At 41.6% G+C, this 20,182-nt stretch overlaps 1 protein-coding gene across 20 annotated transcripts in view; it reads right to left on the bottom strand.

Moving 5' to 3' along the window:
* The window catches only part of LOC140633797 (uncharacterized), an 87,782-nt gene that overhangs the window by 28,190 nt on the left and 39,410 nt on the right, over positions 1–20,182 (bottom strand). For 14 of the 20 annotated variants that reach the window (XR_012031388.1, XR_012031393.1, XR_012031395.1 and 11 more), the window contains one exon: positions 7,423–7,551. The exons of the other annotated variants lie outside the window; for them this stretch is intronic. Coding sequence is in view for 7 of the 14 variants with exons in the window: in XM_072826852.1 (XP_072682953.1) it covers positions 7,423–7,551 (129 nt within the window). In the remaining 7 variants the exon portion in view is untranslated. The remainder of the gene's footprint in view (positions 1–7,422; positions 7,552–20,182) is intronic. 20 annotated transcript variants of the gene reach the window in all.

The following is a 20,182-nucleotide window of genomic DNA, read 5'->3' as shown; positions in this document are numbered from 1 at the left end:
AGTAGCATTTAGGGATATGCTGAAGACATAGGACAGTGGGGCTACTAGGGATCATGGCACCTCTGTTGTTCTGCTTTGCTCATTGCTGCAGAGGAAACCTCAATGCACCAAGTCTGACCGCTGTCAATACCCCCACCGCCTCACCAGTCCCACGGCCCCACCCGGGATTATATGTACTTCCTCCCAGGTAGACACTCTCAGAAATTTCCACATATGGTCTCATTTACTCCCCACAGGCCTCTATAAGGCAGACACTTAGAGATGAACACGAGCTCTAGCAAAACAAAGTCTACAGCAAGGGTCACTCCAGGAATCCAAAGTCATATGTGACTGCACACCCATGTTTTACCTCTTCATACAGAGTGGCAAATGCAAAATTTTCCAACTAGATTATACTGCATGAGAGTCTTTGACGACCATCTACTATTCAAGCATACATAAAAGAACAAAGGCCCCATGGAGTGAGGAAAGGTGACCCAGCTTGAAAAGGGCAAGCATGGAAACAGACACCAGGTCTTCTAAATTGCCCTCAGAGATCTTTTCCCACTAATGCAGTAGACAGGGGCAGCATTCCTGTTATGCAGACTAGGAGTAGGAGAGAGGAAAAAAGAGGTCATTAGTCTTAGGGACAACTGCTGATGGCTTTCTAAGGGTCACGGCTTAATAAGTGGGAGATATAAAGATAAAATACAGTTGCTCCTTGAACAACAGGTGTTGGAATTGCATGGGTCCACTTCTTTATACAGTATAGTACTATATATGGCTTTACTCTTGTGATTTTCCTTTTTTGAAGATTTAGTTACTTATTTAAGAGACAGAGAGAATGAGAGAGAGTGTGTACACATGAGTAAGGAGACAGAGGGAGAAAATCCTGAGTAGATTCACTGCTGAGCATGAAGCCTGATGCAGGGCTTGATCCAAAGATCATGAGATCATGACCTGAGCCAAATCCAAGAGTCAGACACTTAACCGATTGCATCACCCAGGAGCCCAACGATTGCACGACCCAGGCGCCCCTCTTCCTTACGATTTTCTTGATAACATTGTCTTATCCCCAGCTCACTTCATTGTAAGATACAGTATATTTTACATATATAAATATATATATATATTTCATAAGATCCTGTTATGAAAGTATCTCATTCATGCATGCACACACACCATCTGTACAGAGCCTTGTGTGGACTCCTTGTTTTCCACTCGATGCCAGAGAAACTTCCCTGTTTTAGCCACAAAGTTCACATTTCCAAAGCCAACCAACAGCACTGCAAACATGGACTAGTGGTAACACGAGTGAGGGATGTCTTAGTCCAGTTAGACCAGAGAAGTGGCAAACACTGTTGCCGCCAAAACCAACGGAAAACCCATTTACAAATGATGGTCACAAACAACACTTCCCTATGAAATAAAAGTGGCATCCTGTCGTCTTCTCCAAGGGAGGAAAATAAGTATCACATGTTAAAAAGATGGCCAAATGAGAAAGGCATCCTGCCTCTCAGGATGATTTCCTTAACTTACTGCATTTTATAAATATCATAAAATAATGATGATTATTTTATTTAGTTCTTTTAAAGATTTATTTCTATCTATCTATCTATCTATCTATCTATCTATCTATCTATCTATCTATTCATGAGAGACACAGAGAGGGAGACAGAGACAGAGACACAGGCAGAGGGAGAAGCAGGCTCCCTGCAAATCTCCAATGGGACATGCAGGAAAACTTCATGTAAACTACTTCCAAAGACAAAATTATTTTCACGCTTTCTAGTATTGTACTTAATGTTGATGCCTGTAGGAAAGGTCTTAAGTACTATATAGGCTCAGACATTGTAGAAAAGGATGTAGTACTGCCACATCTACCATCAATTCTATCTAAATGGGTGCTATTTTATGGTGTTAGTTCTTACTAAATATAAAAGTATTGAACACCAAGATTCTTTGGACATATTCTTAGTTTCCCCAAATGTATACGATGGCAATAGGACTTTTTTGAGCATTCATTTTTCTCCCTCTGTATTCACTAGCATCTCTCAAAAATAAGCTCTAGGGAATCATGAAGTCCATTACATAATTTGCTAAACACCATAAATTACATATAAGACTGCCATGTTGATATATATCTACTCAAATTGTAGAGGAATTATTTAACTTAGATTATGAGCAGCTACATTTACCAGTTCTTCTAATCTGGGACCTCATTCCTAACTGTGTGGGATTGTTCTCCTGTTTTAATAATAACCAATTTAACAATCAGCTTGGCAGTCAACTACTTTAGAGTTAGTTTCACTAAAGGTAGCTCTATTTTCATTTATACATGAATTGACTGATACTGTGGGACTACTTATTTTTCTAATATACTTGTAAAAGGGCTCTGTATTCAACTTAACAAACCTTCTGGAAGAATGATCTCTGGCTCTTTTGTTTAAACTCAGTATTTTCTTTGTAGAACGTCAATGTATATTTTAGAATTTTCTTCCAATAGTTTAGGACTCACTTAAACTTCTAGTCATAATACACGATTTCCTTTTGTTGTTGAAAGGACTTAGAAATGCAACAAAGTTATGACCCTGAAGTTTTATGTTTTTTGAATGTCAGTAAAAACCAAACAGAAGAAAGGAAGCAACAAATGTTGGAGAGGATGTGAAGAAAGGGGAACCCTCTTGCACTGTTAGTGGGAATGAGAACTGGTACAGCCACTCTGGAAAACTGTGTGGAGGTTCCCCAAAGAGTTATAAATTGATCTGCCCTACGGCCCAACAATTGCACTGCTAGGGATTTACCTCAAAGATACAGATGCAGTCATACACCAGGACACCTGCACCCCGATGTTTCTAGCAGCAATGTCCATAATAGCCAAACTGTGGAAGGAGCCTCGGTGTCCATCGAAAGATGAATGGATAAAGAAGATGTGGTCTATGTATACAACAGAATATTACTCAGCCATTAGAAACAACAAATACCCACCATTTGCTTCAACGTGGATGGACCTGGAGGGTATTATGCTGAGTGAAGTAAGTCAATCAGAAAAGACAAACATTATATGGCCTTATTCATTTTGGGGATATAAAAATTAGTGAAAGGGAGTAAAGGGAAGGAGAGAAAGTGAGTAAAAATATCAGTGAGGGTGATAAAACATGAGAGACACCTAATGCTGGGTAATGAACAAGGGGTAGTGGAAGGGGAGGTGGGTGAGGGTTGGGGTGACTGGGTGATGGGAACTGAGGGGGACACGTGGTGGGATAAAAACTGGGTGTTACGTGATATGTTGGCAAATTGAACTTCAATAAAAATGTAAAAACATAAAAATAAAATAAAATAAAATAAAATAAAATAAAATCTTCACTTCGGGTCAGCCCCATTGGATCAGCCATTTAGTGACACCTGCAGCCCAGGTTGTGATCATGGAGACCGGGATTGAGTCCCACATGGGTCTCCCTGCATGGACCCTGCTTCAACTTCTGCCTGTGTCTCTGCATTTCTCTCTCTCTCTCTTTCTCTCTCTCTCTCGAATAAATAAAATCCTAAAAAAATTAAAATAAATACATAAAAACATCACTGAGAAAAATCAGAGAGGATAACAAAACATGAGAGACTCCTAACTCTGGGAAATGAACAAGAGGCAGTGAAAGGGGAAGTGGGTGGCGAGATGGGGTGACTGGTGACGGGCCCTGAGAATGGCACTTGATGTGATGAGCAGTGGGTGTCACGCTATATGTTGGCAAATCGAACCCCAATAAAAAATACGAACCAAAAAAAAAAAACCCACCAAAATCTCCACTTAAAAACAAGGAAACAAGAAATTCAAGGAATTAAATTACAATACAACCATTCTTCATTTCACAGGACTTGCTCTGTGGTTAATCCTCATGAGAATGAACACAGAAAGGAAGCTACTCCCTTACTGTATAATGAAAATCATGATTTTTATTTTTTTTATTTTTTTAAATCATGATTTTTATAATGCTTTTCCAAATCAGAAAGCTATAGAAACTAGTTCTTTCTCCTCTTTCCTGATTTTCAGGAAGAGACCCTTCTTAGTACATGATCTGGTACATAATGAGCACTGCTGGTTGGCTGCACAGACATGTACAACAACATGAACCCAACAAGTAGAACCAAATGTCACTCTCATTTCATGGCTCTCCAATTCTTTTCAATTACTAGACATGTGAAGTTACAAGGCAGAGATTGAAGGTTGACTAAAATGAAGAAAAACCCCTCCACTCTTTCAGGGATCTCTTTTGCCCTTCTTGTCGCCTTCTGAGCCTGACCCCTGAAGGCAGTAGAGCACCCTGTTCTCTTTATATGGGTCACAGATGGCCTGAGCCACATGCTTTACTCCACTGTCATCCATCCAGGGCCACTTGGCTTTTCTTCCTTCCAGTATTTCACTTTCAGACCTTGCCTTTCAATCATTAGTCCTGTGAATCTATGCCCTTAGACTTGTCCTAGTCCTATCTCCCCTCCATTGCTTTAGGGCCTACCCTCCAGGGTTGACAAAACTCTGAATATGTTTACTGGCTAACTTTCAAAACTGCCTTTTGAGCATTCATTCAGAAATTGTACCTTCTGGGTCCTCTCACATTCCTTACGAATGAGGACCTTAAAAAAAAAACTTCTTATCGCTTTTTCTCATACTTTCCCATGCTGACAATTAAAAGCATAGGATTCTAAAAAAAAAAAAAAAAAAAAAAAAAAAAAAAAAAAGCATAGGATTCTGAATCCCTAATTTTAAGCACATTTTAACAAATTGGAATTTTTTGAAAACCTGTTGAGATTTTGTTTTCAGTATTTCTTACAAAATAGATTACCATCACTTAACATATTTAACATCCATGTTTTTCAAAGTGTACGTTGACTGTAAGAAATAAGGCAATACCTATTCCAAAATCCATTCTAAGATAAACATATAGACAAATATTAAATGTATCATCCAGATGAATTTAGTCACTCCTCAAAAATATTTGTCTGTGTCTAATGATATGAACGCATGTTACGTGAAGGAAAGAGGAAAAGAAATCATCTGTGCCTTAAGTAACCTAGGGTCCAGAGAGAGACCTCATTCCCCAGCAGAGGGGGTGATACACCTCATACTCAGGAACACTCAGCACTTGGACGGGCACTTTGTCCATCTGTGGAAGCTCAGGGAAGGCTTCCAAGAAGCATTTCGGGAAGATGAGCAGAATTTAGGTATGCAAGTATGTAGAAGTATGTAGAAGAAATCAAGGCACACAGTCAGAGAACTGGACAGAATTTAGCATGGCTCTAGCTAACAGGGAGAGGACGAAGGCAGGAATGAAAGGGAAGATGAAGAGGGAAGAACCATTTATGTAAAATAAGCAAACATTTGTTTAACTGATGTATTCAACAGGTCAAATAGATAGAAATAAATGACATGAAAAAAATAAAAACCACAAGGGAAATCTTCAGGGGTCTAAAGAATGTCATTGTTTTTCAAAAGATATCCAAATGATATAAACAGGAACAACACAAGTACAGAAGGAAAAGTTGCCGGAGACACCGACATGAACAATTTCCCTACTACATTAAATGCCGTACATCATTATGAGAATGATGTGAATGCATTCGTAAATAAGAATTTTAAATCTTGGGCACAGTGCTTTTTTTTTACATAAGCAATTATGAAATAATGTATTTCAAATATGAAACATGTAACAATGTTATAACATTATAACATTGTACATGTAACAATGTTATAATGGAATTTCGAAGAGGCTGTAAATTTATGGGTCAATACAGAAAACTGAAATTGGTATTAAATTAGATTCAGGATACTTTTATAGATACCCATCATTTCTAACACATTTGCTAGGTGGTTAGGCAATTCAACAATGAATCAAACAAGATCTCAAAGAGCTGAGAATTTAGCATAGTAGGTAAACAAAAAAATCTTAAGCAAGTTTTTCAAAAAATAGTAACGCATCAATGTCTGAATGAAACAACCCAGAGATTAAAGAATTTTAATTCCTAAAACAATAGACTATGAAAAAAATTATGAAATTTGTCCAAGACATAATAACAACTATAATCCGGAGAGTACATTTTTATGATGAGAGAAACAACATTTACAATTTTAGGACTGCAGCCCTAGCAACAGGGAGCAAATTTACTCATGAGAAACTAATGAAGGACCCAGCTTCGACTGAACCTGACATTTTTAAGTGACATGTGGGATACTTGAATCTAAAAGGGAATCTGGAGGACTGCCTATATCTCTTACTCAGTGACTTTCATCACTGAAGTTCCCAAAATCTCTGCACAAGGCCCCAAAACAACAATGTACCCTTAGGAAAAAAAAATCTTTGGGCCTTCTCTACCTCAGGTACTGTTGTAGGTACTAGGGTGGACACAGACAGTAGATAGGAAACAAATACATAAAGTCCCGGTGCATGCAATCAGGTTCCCCCACATGCTGCAGCAGCCACCTGTCTCAGGGGACCAACTAGCTTCCGCTCCTGAGCAAGATCCAAAACCACCTCAAGAGCCCGCCCCAGCTCCTACCACGGGGCCTGCTGAAGCTTCAGGGCCAGAGTGATCGAGCCAGTCAACGCTGCTGGAGTTGAGTGCCTGCCAGGGGCCGAGATGTCACCTGTTGAGTCAAAGCCACTGCAGGTGTTGGTCACACCTCTGATTCACTGTCCCCACCTGGAGGTGCTGCCTGCACCCCTGGCCCCTCCAAAACGTGGGGCAGGCCTCAGTGCCCGCCCTCGAGTTCATCGAAGGGCCGTGCATCCACCTGCCTTACTGGAGCAGCCAGCCTCCACCACTGAGCAGCAGCTCATCATGGCTGCAGCCCAACAGAAGGCTTCCCCTCCTCTCTCATTGCACTGTGTCTAATTTTTGTTGTGGTTGTCATCAACCTCTATAATTCCTTCATGCATTTTGTTTGTAATAAAGGATAAGTTAACTTCACACAAAAACTAACTCGGATGCTTTCAAATTACACATCGTGGTACTTTATGTCCATTGCCAGTGTTGCTCAGGCAAGACCAGAAGGTACATGGGCCACATTTCCACCACAGGGACAACCGATGACTGACCATTCCTCCCTGCTGTCCCTGAAGCCACTGCCTTTCTCTCTGTCTCTGCTACCTTTCTTCCTCTGGGACGTGCGTGTGCCTGGCATCCTCGGTGTGGCCTCCTGTCTCTGCTGGAGACACGAAAGCAACTCATCTTTCTCCCAGTAGTTAAGAAACATATCATTTTTATTTCAAATCCATATTTCTGAGTGAACAAACATCATGTGAAGCCCCCAAATGAAATATTTCCATTATCCAGGATAGGGTTCCCTCAATGTCAAGTGTCAGGTAATAAAGTAAATGGTTCCTTAAGGATTCAGACAGACGGTATTTACTTAATTAAATGAGGATTCCAACAGAAAGAAAAGAGGACATTTACCTTCTACTACCAAGGAATAACTGCCCATTGTACGTGGTTCGGTCCTCCAGGCCTGAAACTGGTAACTGATAACGATACACATGCACCTATTTTCATCGCCACAGGTTTCATGATAGCCAATGAGACATGCTAAGGGAGTCGAATCAGAAAAGAAAATCAGAAAATCAGAAAAATAAGAAAATCAGAAAAAAAAAGGGAGACGAGTCAGAAAGAGAAAAGACAAATACCACATGACATTTGGAAATGATATATCGGATAAAGGGGTAGTATCCAAAATCTATAAAGAACTTATCAAGCTCAACACTGAAAAACCATCCAGTTAAGAAATGGGCTGAAGACATGGATAACCACTTTTCCAAAGAAGACGCCCACATGACTAAAAGACTAGACGCATCATTAGGGAAATGCAAATCAAATCCATGATGAGCTATCACCTCATACCTGTCAGAATGGCTTAAATTAACAATACAGGAGACAGCAGATGTTGGTAAGGATGTAGAGAAAGGGGAACCCTCTTACAGCATTGGTGGGAAGGCAAAACAGTGCAGCTACTCTGGAAAAGAGTATGAAGATGCCTCAAAAAGTCAAAAATAGAGGGGCTCCTGGGTGGCTCAGTTAGTTAAGCTCAACTCTTGATATTGGCTCAGGTCACCACAATCTCATAGGTATGGGACTAAGCCTCACGTTGGGCTCCATGCTCAGCATGGAGGCTACTTGAGATTGTCTATTATTCTCTGCCTCTGCTCTCCCACCCTGCTTACCGCCCCACTCAATATAAATAAAATCTTTGGAAAAAATATTAAAAGTAGAAAAGTAGTAGTTAAAAGTAAAACTTCCCCACAGCCATTGTACTACTATGTAATGACACTGAATCGGCAAGCACCCCAATGTTTACAGCAGCATTATCAACAATAGCCAAACTATGGAAAGAGCTTAAGTGTCCATCGACTGATGAATGAAGAAAGAAGATGTGCATAGATACACAATACAATACTCAGCCATTAGAAACTATGAAACCCTGCTATTTGCACTGATGGAGATAGAGCTAGAATGTATTATGCTCCGTGAAATAAGTCAGAGAAAGACAAATACCACACAATTTCACTCATATGTGGAATTTAGGAAACAAAACAGATGATCAGATGAGAAGAGAGAGGGAGGGAAACAACAAAAGCCTCTTAACAACAGATAAAAAACACAGTGGATGGAGGGACTTGGGTGTCAGATGGACTAACTGGGTGATGGGTATTGAGGAGGGCACTTGTTCTGATGAGCACCAGGTGTCATACGTATGTGATGAATCACTGCATTCTACTCCTGAAACCATAATTACTCTCTACATTAACTAACTAGAATGTAAATAAAAATTTGAAAAAGACCCTAAAATACCTTTTAACAGGACTAAACAGCATATATTACAGATGCCCACGAGGTGTCCAATCACAACTACATCAGGCACAGCAACATAAGCCAGCATCTCAAACCATGCTCTCCAACATACGTTTCCAATTGGCATTTCTCCTTCTTTCCTGGAATAACAAATGCTTAAGGGAAGGGCGGGGGTTGGGGGCGCCAAGTGCTGACAAAACTCTTTTCGGATTTTTAGCTACCATCATACTTTCAATTACCAACAAAGCGTGTAATAGTAGTCTTTTCTGTTATGAGATGTATGATGACAAAAACAGCCTCACAGGCAAACTTTTTAAAAGTTAAAGTACTAAAAACAGGTAGTTATACATAAAAGTAAAGATGCTGACTTTGAAAATAAGTCATAGGTTTATTTATTTATTTTTTAAATAAAAAAGATTTAAGATTTTATTTATTTATTTATTTTATTTATTTATGAGAGAGAGAGAGAGAGAGAGAGATAGGCAGAGACACAGGCAGAGGGAGAAGCAGGCTCCCTGCAAGGAGCCTGATGCGGAATTTGATCCCGGGACTCCAGGATCATGCCCTGGGCCAAAGGCAGGCACTATACCGCTGAGCCACCCAGGGATCCCGAAGTCATAGGTTTAAATCCTATCCTTATTACATGGGTGATTTGCCAATAATGTTATACAAAAAATAAACTTATATCCTACCTTAAATCAAAATAAATTCCAGATGGCTTACAGATTTAGATTCAAAAGTGCTAGGAGAATACAGATGAACAGTTGTATACTCTTCAGTAGATAACATCTATATATAACACTCCGGTGGGCTAAACATTTATCAGACTTAACCACTGGTCCTTTAATTTAGAAGCCTAATTATTTGGAAAAGGGTCTTTCCATATGTAATTAAGATAAGGATCTTGAAATAAAATCATCCTGGATTTACAATGGGCCCAAACCCAATTAGCAATGTCCTTATAAGTGAAAAAAGATATAGTAGGACACAGGGGCACTGAGAAAAAGGCCATGTGAAGATGGAGGCAAGTATTCCAGTGAAACTGGCACAAGCTAAGGAAAACCAGGAACCCACCAGATGCTGAAAGAGGGAAGAAAGGAGCCTTTGTAGGGAGTTTAGCTCTTCCAATACTTTGATTTCCAACTTTAGGCCTCTAGAACTTTGAGAATAAATTCCAATTGTTGGAAGCTACCAAATTTTGGCAATTTGTTCTAGCAGCCTTATGAAACAAATAAAAACATTAAAATGTAAAATTCGGGGAGGAGGGGCAAGATGGCGGAAGAGTAGGGTCCCCAAATCACCTGTCCCCACCAAATTACCTAGATAACCTTCAAATCATCCTGAAAATCTACGAATTGGGCCTGAGATTTAAAGAGAGAACAGCTGGAATGCTACAGTGAGAAGAGTTCCTGCTTCTATCAAGGTAGGAAGATGGGGAAGAAAGAATTAAAGAAACAAAAGGCATCCAAGGGGAAGGGGCCCCGCTAGTGCCCCCAGGACAGGAAAGCCCCGTCCCAGAGAAGCAGGAGCTTCACCAATCTTCCGGGCAGAAAGGCACTCTCAGGGAGTTAGATAAGGACCCCAGGAAGGGCGGGGATGCTCTCAGGCTCCCAGGGACACTAACAGACACCTGCGCCCCGGGGAGAGTACGCTGAGCTCCCTAAAGGGCTGCAGCGCCTGCACACATTGACCGGGGAGCAGCTCAGAGGGGCTCTGACGACGGCTCTGCGCAGAGGGGGCTGCGCGGCCGGGGAGCAGCTCGGAGGCGGCTCCGGCAGAGGAACAGGCTCTGTGCGGAAGGGACTGCAGGGCTCCGGGAGCACCTGGGAGGGGCTCGGGTGGCGGCTCCGCAGAGAGGTGGCTGTGATACCGGGAGTGCGAATGGCAGCTCCGCAGAGAGGTGGCTGCGATACCGGGAGCGTGAATCCAACAGAGCAGGCCCGGGAGAACTGGGCGCCGGGGACACAGCCCAGGATCAGGCCTCTCCCTGCCGGGGCAGGCAGAGGGCAGGAGGGCCCAGGAGAGCAAGGATGCTCCTGCCCCAGCTGAGCAGATCAACGGCCCTGCTCCCGGAGCATCCAGGCCCCTGCAGACTGAGAGCTCTATAGTTAATGTGGGGGCTGAATCCAGGGCTCTAGAGCTGGCTGCCGCCACTCTGATTGTTCCCGCTGGGGCCTCATGGGGTAAACAACCCCCACTGAGCCCTGAACCAGGAAGGGGGCAAGCAGCTCCCCCAAGTGCTAACACCTGAAAATCAGCACAACAGGCGCCTCCCCCAGAAGACCAACTAGACGGACAAGTTCCAGGGGAAGGCAAGGGACTTAAAGTATACAGAATCAGAAGATACTCCCCCGTGTTTTTTTTTTTTTTTTTTTTTTTTTTTTGCTTTTTGATTTATGTTTGCTTCCCTCACCCTTTTTTTCCCCTTCTTTTTCTTTAACTTTTTCTTCTCTTTTTTCTTTTTTTTCCTTTTTTCTTTTTCTCTTTTCGTTCCTTCTTTCTCTCCTCTCTTTTTCTCCTTTTCCGAATTCAACTTGTTTTTGGCCACTCTGCACTGAGCAAAATGACTAGAAGGAAAACCTCACCTCAAAAGACAACTAACAAACTGGATACACTCTGTGCCCTACACACTATGACACAGCAGTGTGTCAAAATTTCATTGATTACATACATAACTGCCTGTATGGTCTACTGTGCTTTTGATTAATTAATTGCATTAATTTTTAATTAATTTTGATTAATTAATTCATTAATTTTTGAGATCACTTTGAACAAAAGTTTTCCCTTCTTAATATTTACTCTCTTGTCCAGGACAACAGCATTCAAATTTTGTATAATAAACAGTCAATAAGCATTTATGAAATGAATGAATAAATGCCACCTGATTATTTTTTACAATGCTCTTAAGAAAGGTCCTAACATTTCTCTTCAAGGTTATTTAAAAGCATTTTGTGTTTTTGGTCAATTAAATCTTTTTCTTCCTGCAGAATTTTCTATTTAACTGTGACTATTTACTAGCTTAAAGGATGCTGAGCAGAACTTTTTCCTTTGCCCAACAATTGGCAGCATAGGAACAACTTTTTATGAAAACCCAAAGGAAGCTGTATTTTTCATTTTAAAGAGAATTACTTGTAACAGGGCTAGATCCGTCCACCCGACTAGTCAAGTGTGGCAAAACTGCACAATACCACCGGATCTAGTTCTTCTTCTACTATCCCATTTCTCTAAGATGGCTGAAAAGGACACTAAGAATTGCTTCTCACCTGGACATTTCTGAAGAAGGCTGTCTTACTGGAGCAACTCATACTGGGAAGGGACAACGGTGTGGTTAGCTGACAGGGACCCAAGGGAGACAAAAGTGCTACTCTCCAAGGAAGTGAGGGGTGGGCTTGAAACCAAGTTGAAAACTGTCCCCAAATACTTTTATCTTTACTGAGGAAGTTCCTTTCTTGGCAAAGACTCCAAACACATACAGAACCAATTCAGAGTCACCACCCTCTCATCCCTATCACATTTAACATCACCTGTTACTTAACACCTATCATATCTCCTGTCTCTCCTTTGACCATGCATTCCAGACAATTTAGAAGGGGCGGAGGAGAGATGTCCCCCAAACACACTTTTTCCCCATAAGACTCTGAATGGGTATACCATGGTCTTTCCTCACTCAGGTCCCTTACTTAAATTGGACTGTGGCTGGGTTTTAAATAAGTTATTATTTGTGCTTAGTGTTTGGCACTTATTAAATATACAATCAAGGTAATGAATTTATAAATGTGAATGAAGAAAGTTATCCAAGCTTTATCTCACATGGGAACAAACTTAGTCATTCTATTTCCACTCTGGAAAAGAGGATGCAAAAGACGTCACAACAAAATGTTCCAAAATAACATTTAATTAGAATAGTAAAATATGAGCAATAGCAAATAAAATGTCTTCATTCCGACAGTTTTCAAGAGGTTGAAACCAAAGCATTTGCCCAGGAAGTTTTATGTATCTAGACCCCAGTCTGTACCTATCATAGTTTCTTTTTAGTTCATCTAATAAATGGCCTAGCCACAATGAGTTCAAACAAATATTTAAATTAGATGCCCATGCAGTAATTTTGGTTAAATATTTATTTTTTGATTCATCTGTACTTTAGTACACTTGTGGATATTTTTCAAAGGGTAAAACAACTGTTATAGTACCATTTAATGATTTCATTAATATAAATTTATTTGGGAAGCCAGGTTTAAGGTATGCTGAAACTGTTTCTAGGTCATCTGTTTTGGTTAACTCTCTGGTCTAGTCTTATGATTGTATTTTTTAAATATATAATCTCTTAATCTTATAAATTGCTTTAAGAATTGCTTTTATGATATTATATCTAATATGTTTTTTTATTTCATTTTTAAAGATTTTATTTTTTTATTTGAGAAAGTGTATGAGTGGGGGAGGAGCAGAGGGAAAGGGAGAAGCAGGCTCCCCAGTGAGCAGGGAGCCTGATTAGATGTGGGGCTCCATCCCAGGCCTCTGAGATCATGACCTGAGCCAAAGGCAGAGGCCTAACCTATGGAGCTACCCAGGCGCCTCTAGTTTTTTTTAACCTATCCTTGTCTTGCCTGTTTTTCTTACTCCTTGACCTTAACCATTTTAAAAACCTTATTGCTGGGTCGTAGGGCAGGTATATTTTTAACTGTTTGAGGAACCTCCACACAGTTTTCCAGAGTGGCTGCACCAGTTCACATTCACACCAACAGTGTAAGAGGGTTCCCTTTTCTCCGCATCCTCTCCAACATTTGTTGTTTCCTGCCTTGTTAATTTTCCCCATTCTCACTGGTGTGAGGTGGTATCTCATTGTGGTTTTGATTTGCATTTCCCTGATGGCAAGTGATGCAGAGCATTTTCTCATATGCATGTTGGCCATGTCTATGTCTTCCTCTGTGAGATTTCTGTTCATGTCTTTCGCCCAATTCATGATTGGATTGTTTGTTTCTTTGGTGTTGAGTTTAATAAGTTCTTTATAGATCTTGGAAACTAGCCCTTTATCTGATATGTCATTTGCAAATATCTTCTCCCATTCTGTAGGTTGTCTTTGAGTTTTGTTGACTGTATCCTTTGCTGTGCAAAAGCTTCTTATCTTGATGAAGTCCCAATAGTTCATTTTTGCTTTTGTTTCTTTTGCCTTCGTGGATGTATCTTGCAAGAAGTTACTATGGCCGAGTTCATAAAGGGTGTTGCCTGTGTTCTTCTCTAGGATTTTGATGGAATCTTGTCTCACATTTAGATCTTTCATCCATTTTGAGTTTATCTTTGTGTCTGGTGCAAGAGAGTGGTCTAGTTTCATTCTTCTGCATGTGGATGTCCAATTTTCCCAGCACCATTTATTGAAGAGACTGTCTTTCTTCCAATGGATAGTCTTTCCTCCTTTATCGAATATTAGTTGCCCATAAAGTTCAGGGTCCACTTCTGGATTCTCTATTCTGTTCCACTGATCTATGTGTCTGTTTTTGTGCCAGTACCACACTGTCTTGATGACCACAGCTTTGTAGTACAACCTGAAATCTGGCATTGTGATGCCCCCAGATATGGTTTTCTTTTTTAAAATTCCCCTGGCTATTCGGGGTCTTTTCTGATTCCACACAAATCTTAAAATAATTTGTTCTAACTCTCTGAAGAAAGTCCATGGTATTTTGATAGGGATTTCATTAAACGTGTATATTGCCCTGGGTAACATTGACATTTTCACAATATTAATTCTGCCAATCCATGAGCATGGAATATTTTTCCATCTCTTTGTGTCTTCCTCAATTTCTTTCAGAAGTGTTCTGACGGGGATTTACCCCAAAGATACACATGCAATGAAACGCCGGGACACCTGCACCCCGATGTTTATAGCAGCAATGGCCACGATAGCCAAACTGTGGAAGGAGCCTCGGTGTCCAACGAAAGATGAATGGATAAAGAAGATGTGGTTTATGTATACAATGGAATATTACTCAGCTATTAGAAATGACAAATACCCACCATTTGCTTCAACGTGGATGGAACTGGAGGGTATTATGCTGAGTGAAGTAAGTCAGTCGGAGAAGGACAAACATTATATGTTCCCATTCATTTGGGGAATATAAATAATAGTGAAAGGGAATATAAGGGAAGGGAGAAGAAATGTGTGGGAAATATCAGAAAGGGAGACAGAACGTAAAGACTGCTAACTCTGGGAAACGAACTAGGGGTGGTAGAAGGGGAGGAGGGCGGGGGGTGGGAGTGAATGGGTGACGGGCACTGGGTGTTATTCTGTATGTTAGTAAATTGAACACCAATAAAAATTAAAAAAAAAACCTTATTTAATGCCCTGTGCATACAAAATGTTCCATATATGGAGTACTAAACTAAATCTCAGAAAAATGTAAGGAAAATAAATATGTGTATGCATAGATGTGTATATACCTGTAATTTAAATGATATGTAAGTTCATAGCTTTAAGTGAAGTGGTTTTTTTAAAAAAAGATTTTATTTATTTATTCATGAGACACACAGAGAGAGGCAGAGACACAGGCAGAGGGAGAAGCAGGCTCCATGCAGGGACCCCAATGCAGGACTCGATCCCTGCACTCCAGGATCATGCCTTGGGCTGAAGGCAGGTGCTAAACAGCTGAGCCACCCAGGGATCCCAGAAATAGTGGTTTTTTTTGGCAAAGATTCATACAAAGGTATAAAACTTGTATAAATTGGGTATGCAACACAGGCTGTTTGAATATTAGACAAAAAATAGAAGACACCATTAACCCCTCTTCTTCTCATGCAAAACCAGTGAATAAAGGAAAAATACCAAGCCAAGGCTTTTTGTGGTAAAGCAGGTTAAACCAGGGCACGTGGGGGGCTCAGGTCAGGATCCTGGGGGCCTGGGACCAAGCTGCTGTGCAGGAGGCTCCGGGTGCTGGGTGCCAGGCACTCCCACTTCCCCCACTGTGCTCACCCTCTCAAACACATAAATTATTTATTTATTTATTTATTTATTTATTTATTTATTAAAAAAAAGGTTAAACACAAATCCTGACTACTCTTTGTCCCTCCAATGCTACTTATTCTCAGCCCTGTGTTTCAGATAATTGCTTTGCATCCAATTCACTTTGCCTCTCAATTTGTTAATTAACCTGATTATCTGATGACATTAGCCAGCTCTAGCCTAATCATTGTTATGGCAGGGTTGTAGGGGAGGTCACTCCCTTTTTCCCAGTTTTCTGCCTATTGGAATGAGGTTCTGAGTTCTCAAAAGTACTGGGGAGTCTTTCGTGTTCTGTCTCCTTTCTGAGGTGGGCACTTGATGGGATGAGCACTGGGTGTTATTCTATATGTTGGCAAATTGAACACCAGTAAAAAATAAATTAAAAAAATAGTACTGGGGAAACTCCTGCATCTGAATGGTGTGATCTGGAGAAGGAGCCGGGTGACTTATCAGGAACTGCAGGTTTTCTCCCTACTGCCCACTCCCCAAAATGCCCCCGCAGCTCACCACCTTCCCAGACTGCCCCCCACCCCCACTGGCTGCCCAATGCCCGCGGGGCTGCCAATTGCCCATCCACTGGCCGATTGGCCACCGCCCACCACGCACTGGGGCCTGAGAAACTAATGGTGCACCTTTTGTCACAAAGGCCACCCAACATTGGGTCAAAAGTCAAGGTAGTCATTGGCCATTCCACACTTCTTTCATAGTGAAATAGTGTCATTAAGAAGGTCACAGATTATAAAAACAACACAACACTGAAAAAATTTCTAACTCCACCTCCCTCTTCTGCACCTCAACACACTTTGCTAAGATGCTCTTATCCCCCAGGTATGGAACACTCTAGCTCAGAGGTCTGAGTACAGAGAGATGCTGACTGGAGAAAATGTGGATGGATAGCTCCTAGGATGAGACACACTAATGTGGGGGACTACAGGGAGAGCCACAACTCTGACATCTGGGAGGGAACATCGTAGAGTCTCGGTGCAGAGCAGGAGGGACACTAATAATCTGTGGTCTTTTGGAACCATCCTGGAAGTTTCTTCATGAAGAAAAAAATCCCAGTGCAGCTTTCACAGAGAATCACAAACTGCTTGACTCCTAGATCCACCCCCTGCTGCCAAATGGTGGTGACTAGCACTTAGTATCTACTCTCTCTAATGTCACTGAGAAGTCAATCAGAAATAGGGGGTGATCCCAGCCCCTGCATCTCACACAAAAAATGGCTATCACCACCTTTAAATGTCTTTCCACCTCTATTCCCATCTCAATCACTAGGTCATGACATGGGATGGATGAACGCCACCTAGCAGGTGGTGTAGACAAACCCTTGATGACAGACTAGCCTCATGCAATCCCTCCAAAGACACAGGCTGAACCAGAATTGGGAAAACTAGGATTTAGCAGCTGGTCAGGAAGGCAACCTGGAGCCTGTTTCCCTGTGTCCCCTGACTGACATAGGTCGTATTTGCAGTGAACAACCACTGCGGTTTACACCTTCTTCTGGGGGCACCTTTGTGCCTCTGGGACTGAACTACTTCTGTGGAAACTAGACATTGACTTGTCTGTACTTGCTGTAATTTGTAGCTAAGGAGTGATCATAAGAGCTCTTCAAGTGCTTAAGAAAACACCAACAGTAGATCATGTGGCTCCCAAGTGCCTGGAGATCTCTCTGGAATAGGACACCCTTAGTTATTTGGAGAGTTCCAGAAGGAATGAATTACTCACTGTACATGAACTTGTTGGTGCAGTTATCTCTACAACAGGAGTCATCCACTCAGAAAATGTAGTAAGAAATGTGTCCCTGAAATTCAGCTGAAACTTGAGCTGAAAGTATCAATGATGCCATTTTGGACACAGAAGCCATTACGGGTCAGTTTCAAGCCACTGGCCAGAACTGCTAAGGCACACAGAACTATCCCACACAGTCGTCCTTCAAGGCCAAGGTGAACCTGGTACGGCCACTTACACATTGCTGTGCCTGGATTACTTCCTCTGGAAGGGTGGCAAGGGCACTGCAGAGACTTAAATAGGGAGTCCTGTGTCTATAATCATGTCTCTGTTTGTGGGAAATCCCAGCTTAGTCTGGGGCCCCAGGGGTCGTAGATAGTCATGACTGCAGGTTGGCTCCATCCTGCCACTTGCAGAATAGTAGTGGCACATCCTGCCACTATCAGTACAGTAGTTTAAATAAATGTTGTCTGAGACAAATTGAACAAATATAGGTCGAGTTCCTATGGACGGAATGAATCTGAATAGTCCACAGGGTCGCATGCTCCCATGCTCACTGTGATCGGTGGCAAATGTGGAGGGGCACGGGAGGTGGGTGGAGAGGCAGGGTGCCAGGGCTCTGAGTAGCCCTGCACATTCCTGCTGAGCGAGCCAAACTGGAACCTTACCCACCTCCTGATACTGAGCAGCTGTCTTAGCTTGTTACATACCAACTAAGTAGGCCAAGTCCACTAGCGGGTGACAGCCATGGAACTGCTTGCTCTCCTGTGGAAGGCGAGTCTGTCTGTTTTGCCATTTGCTAGAGTGTTTGATGCTGGCTTGAAAAGCGGTTTGAGGGATCCCTGGGTGGCGCAGCGGTTTGGTGCCTGCCTTTGGCCCAGGGTGCGATCCTGGAGACCCGGGATCGAATCCCACGTCAGGCTCCCGGTGCATGGAGCCTGCTTCTCCCTCTGCCTATGTCTCTGCCTCTCTCTCTCTCTGTGTGACTATCATAAATAAAAAAAAAAAAAAAAAAAAAAAAAAAAAAAAAGAAAAGCGGTTTGACCCTGGTTCCCTCGGCCATGAAACGAACCCACTGCATGTGTGATGTCTATCTGGACCCGTTGTGTGGCCTCCCTGGGACCTGGGGGGCCAAGGGACATGCAAATATGTTGATGCTCGTGTTCCTTGCTGTGCCAAGAATGAGACGGTTCTTGGTCTGTGACCCGAGAGTCCTGGGGCCTCTGCCCGAGGGACTGGTCACGGGCCGGCCCGTGGAGGGCAACGCCACACCGCATGTTCACAGCGCCTGAGGGAGACACCGTGAATCTTGAATGGGCCAGAACTGTATTCTAAATAAGCATCTTTTAATCCTCTTCCAATTTTTTTTTACATATCCTTTCAATTTCTAAAAAGCACATTAGCTAGAAAAATAGCTGGACTAGGATATAAACGAGACAATCTGGAAGCAGAGCATGTTTTTGTTCTCCTATATTTCTCTACATGTTGATGTGGTTTAAAAGTATTGGAACATCTTGCATTTTATTGAGTAAGTTTCCCACGTCTCTCTTTTTTAAAAAAATTATTTATTTATTCATGAGAGACACACAGAAAGAGGCAGAGACACAGGCAGAGGGAGAAGCAGGCTCCCTGTGGGCAGCCTGATGTGTGACTGGATCCCATGACTCCAGGATCAGGTCCTGGGCCGAAGGCTGACGCTCAACCGCTGAGCCATCCAGGCGTCCCTGCCGTGTCTCTTTTATGTGATTCTGTTTAAACTCATTTTAACCATCACTTTTTCAAAGTCCTATTTTCTAAATTGTTAATCACTTTAAATTTGACCATTTTCCTTAATTTGCAAATGATAAACATTTTCAAAATAAACTAACTCTAACATGCCGGTGTTTCATGCCATCACTATCATTTGAATATAATGAGCTTTTAAAAGGAGATTGATAAGATATCAATTAAAAACTAATTTAAATCTAGTTACAGCCCTTTAATTGAAAAATTCCAGAAATCTAGATCCAAAATTTTACAAAGTAAAAATATAATCTTTTAGTTACACCTTGTTCCAATTTGTAATTCATAGAATGTGCCTACTTTGAAATTATCCCTGTACTATCATCTACTACTTAACTAGGAAAAGAATAAAACAAATTTACAATCATTTCAAAGTGTTATGAAAATGTTTTCGGAAACAGAAGTAAAAAAGACATGGATATTTTATTTATGAGCACAAAATAAGCCAACTTCCCAAGACGTCTACTTCATCTTAGCCTAAGGCTACTCTACTCAAGTTTTTGCTCCTCGCCAGCCCCTTACATCATTTCAGCAACTGAGCTACCCCAGACCTACAGCAGGAAACACAAGAAGGATATCCTGCCTCAAGTTCCCATCACTTCCTTTTAGCCTCTGCTTAGTCTGTTCCGTCAGGGTTTTTACCAAATACTGCACATCTATGCCTATTTAGAAAACCATTCTCTGCCAGTTAAGTCTACCTCGTATGTACACACACCTACAGATTATGATGTTTCCCCTACACGTCTATTCCAATTGCTGAATGGACTTCTTAATAAAATTGTGTTTCTTCTCAGAATTCCATTTGTTTTTCAAAGTACTCAGAAGGCCCCTTTTGGGACTGTACCTATATACTTCTCTGTCCCTTCTGAT

This window comes from Canis lupus, chromosome 5 (assembly GCF_048164855.1).
Source record: "Canis lupus baileyi chromosome 5, mCanLup2.hap1, whole genome shotgun sequence".
NCBI lineage: Eukaryota > Metazoa > Chordata > Mammalia > Carnivora > Canidae > Canis > Canis lupus.
Note: the sequence above shows the minus strand (reverse complement) of the source record. Positions and strands in the feature narration are given on the sequence as shown.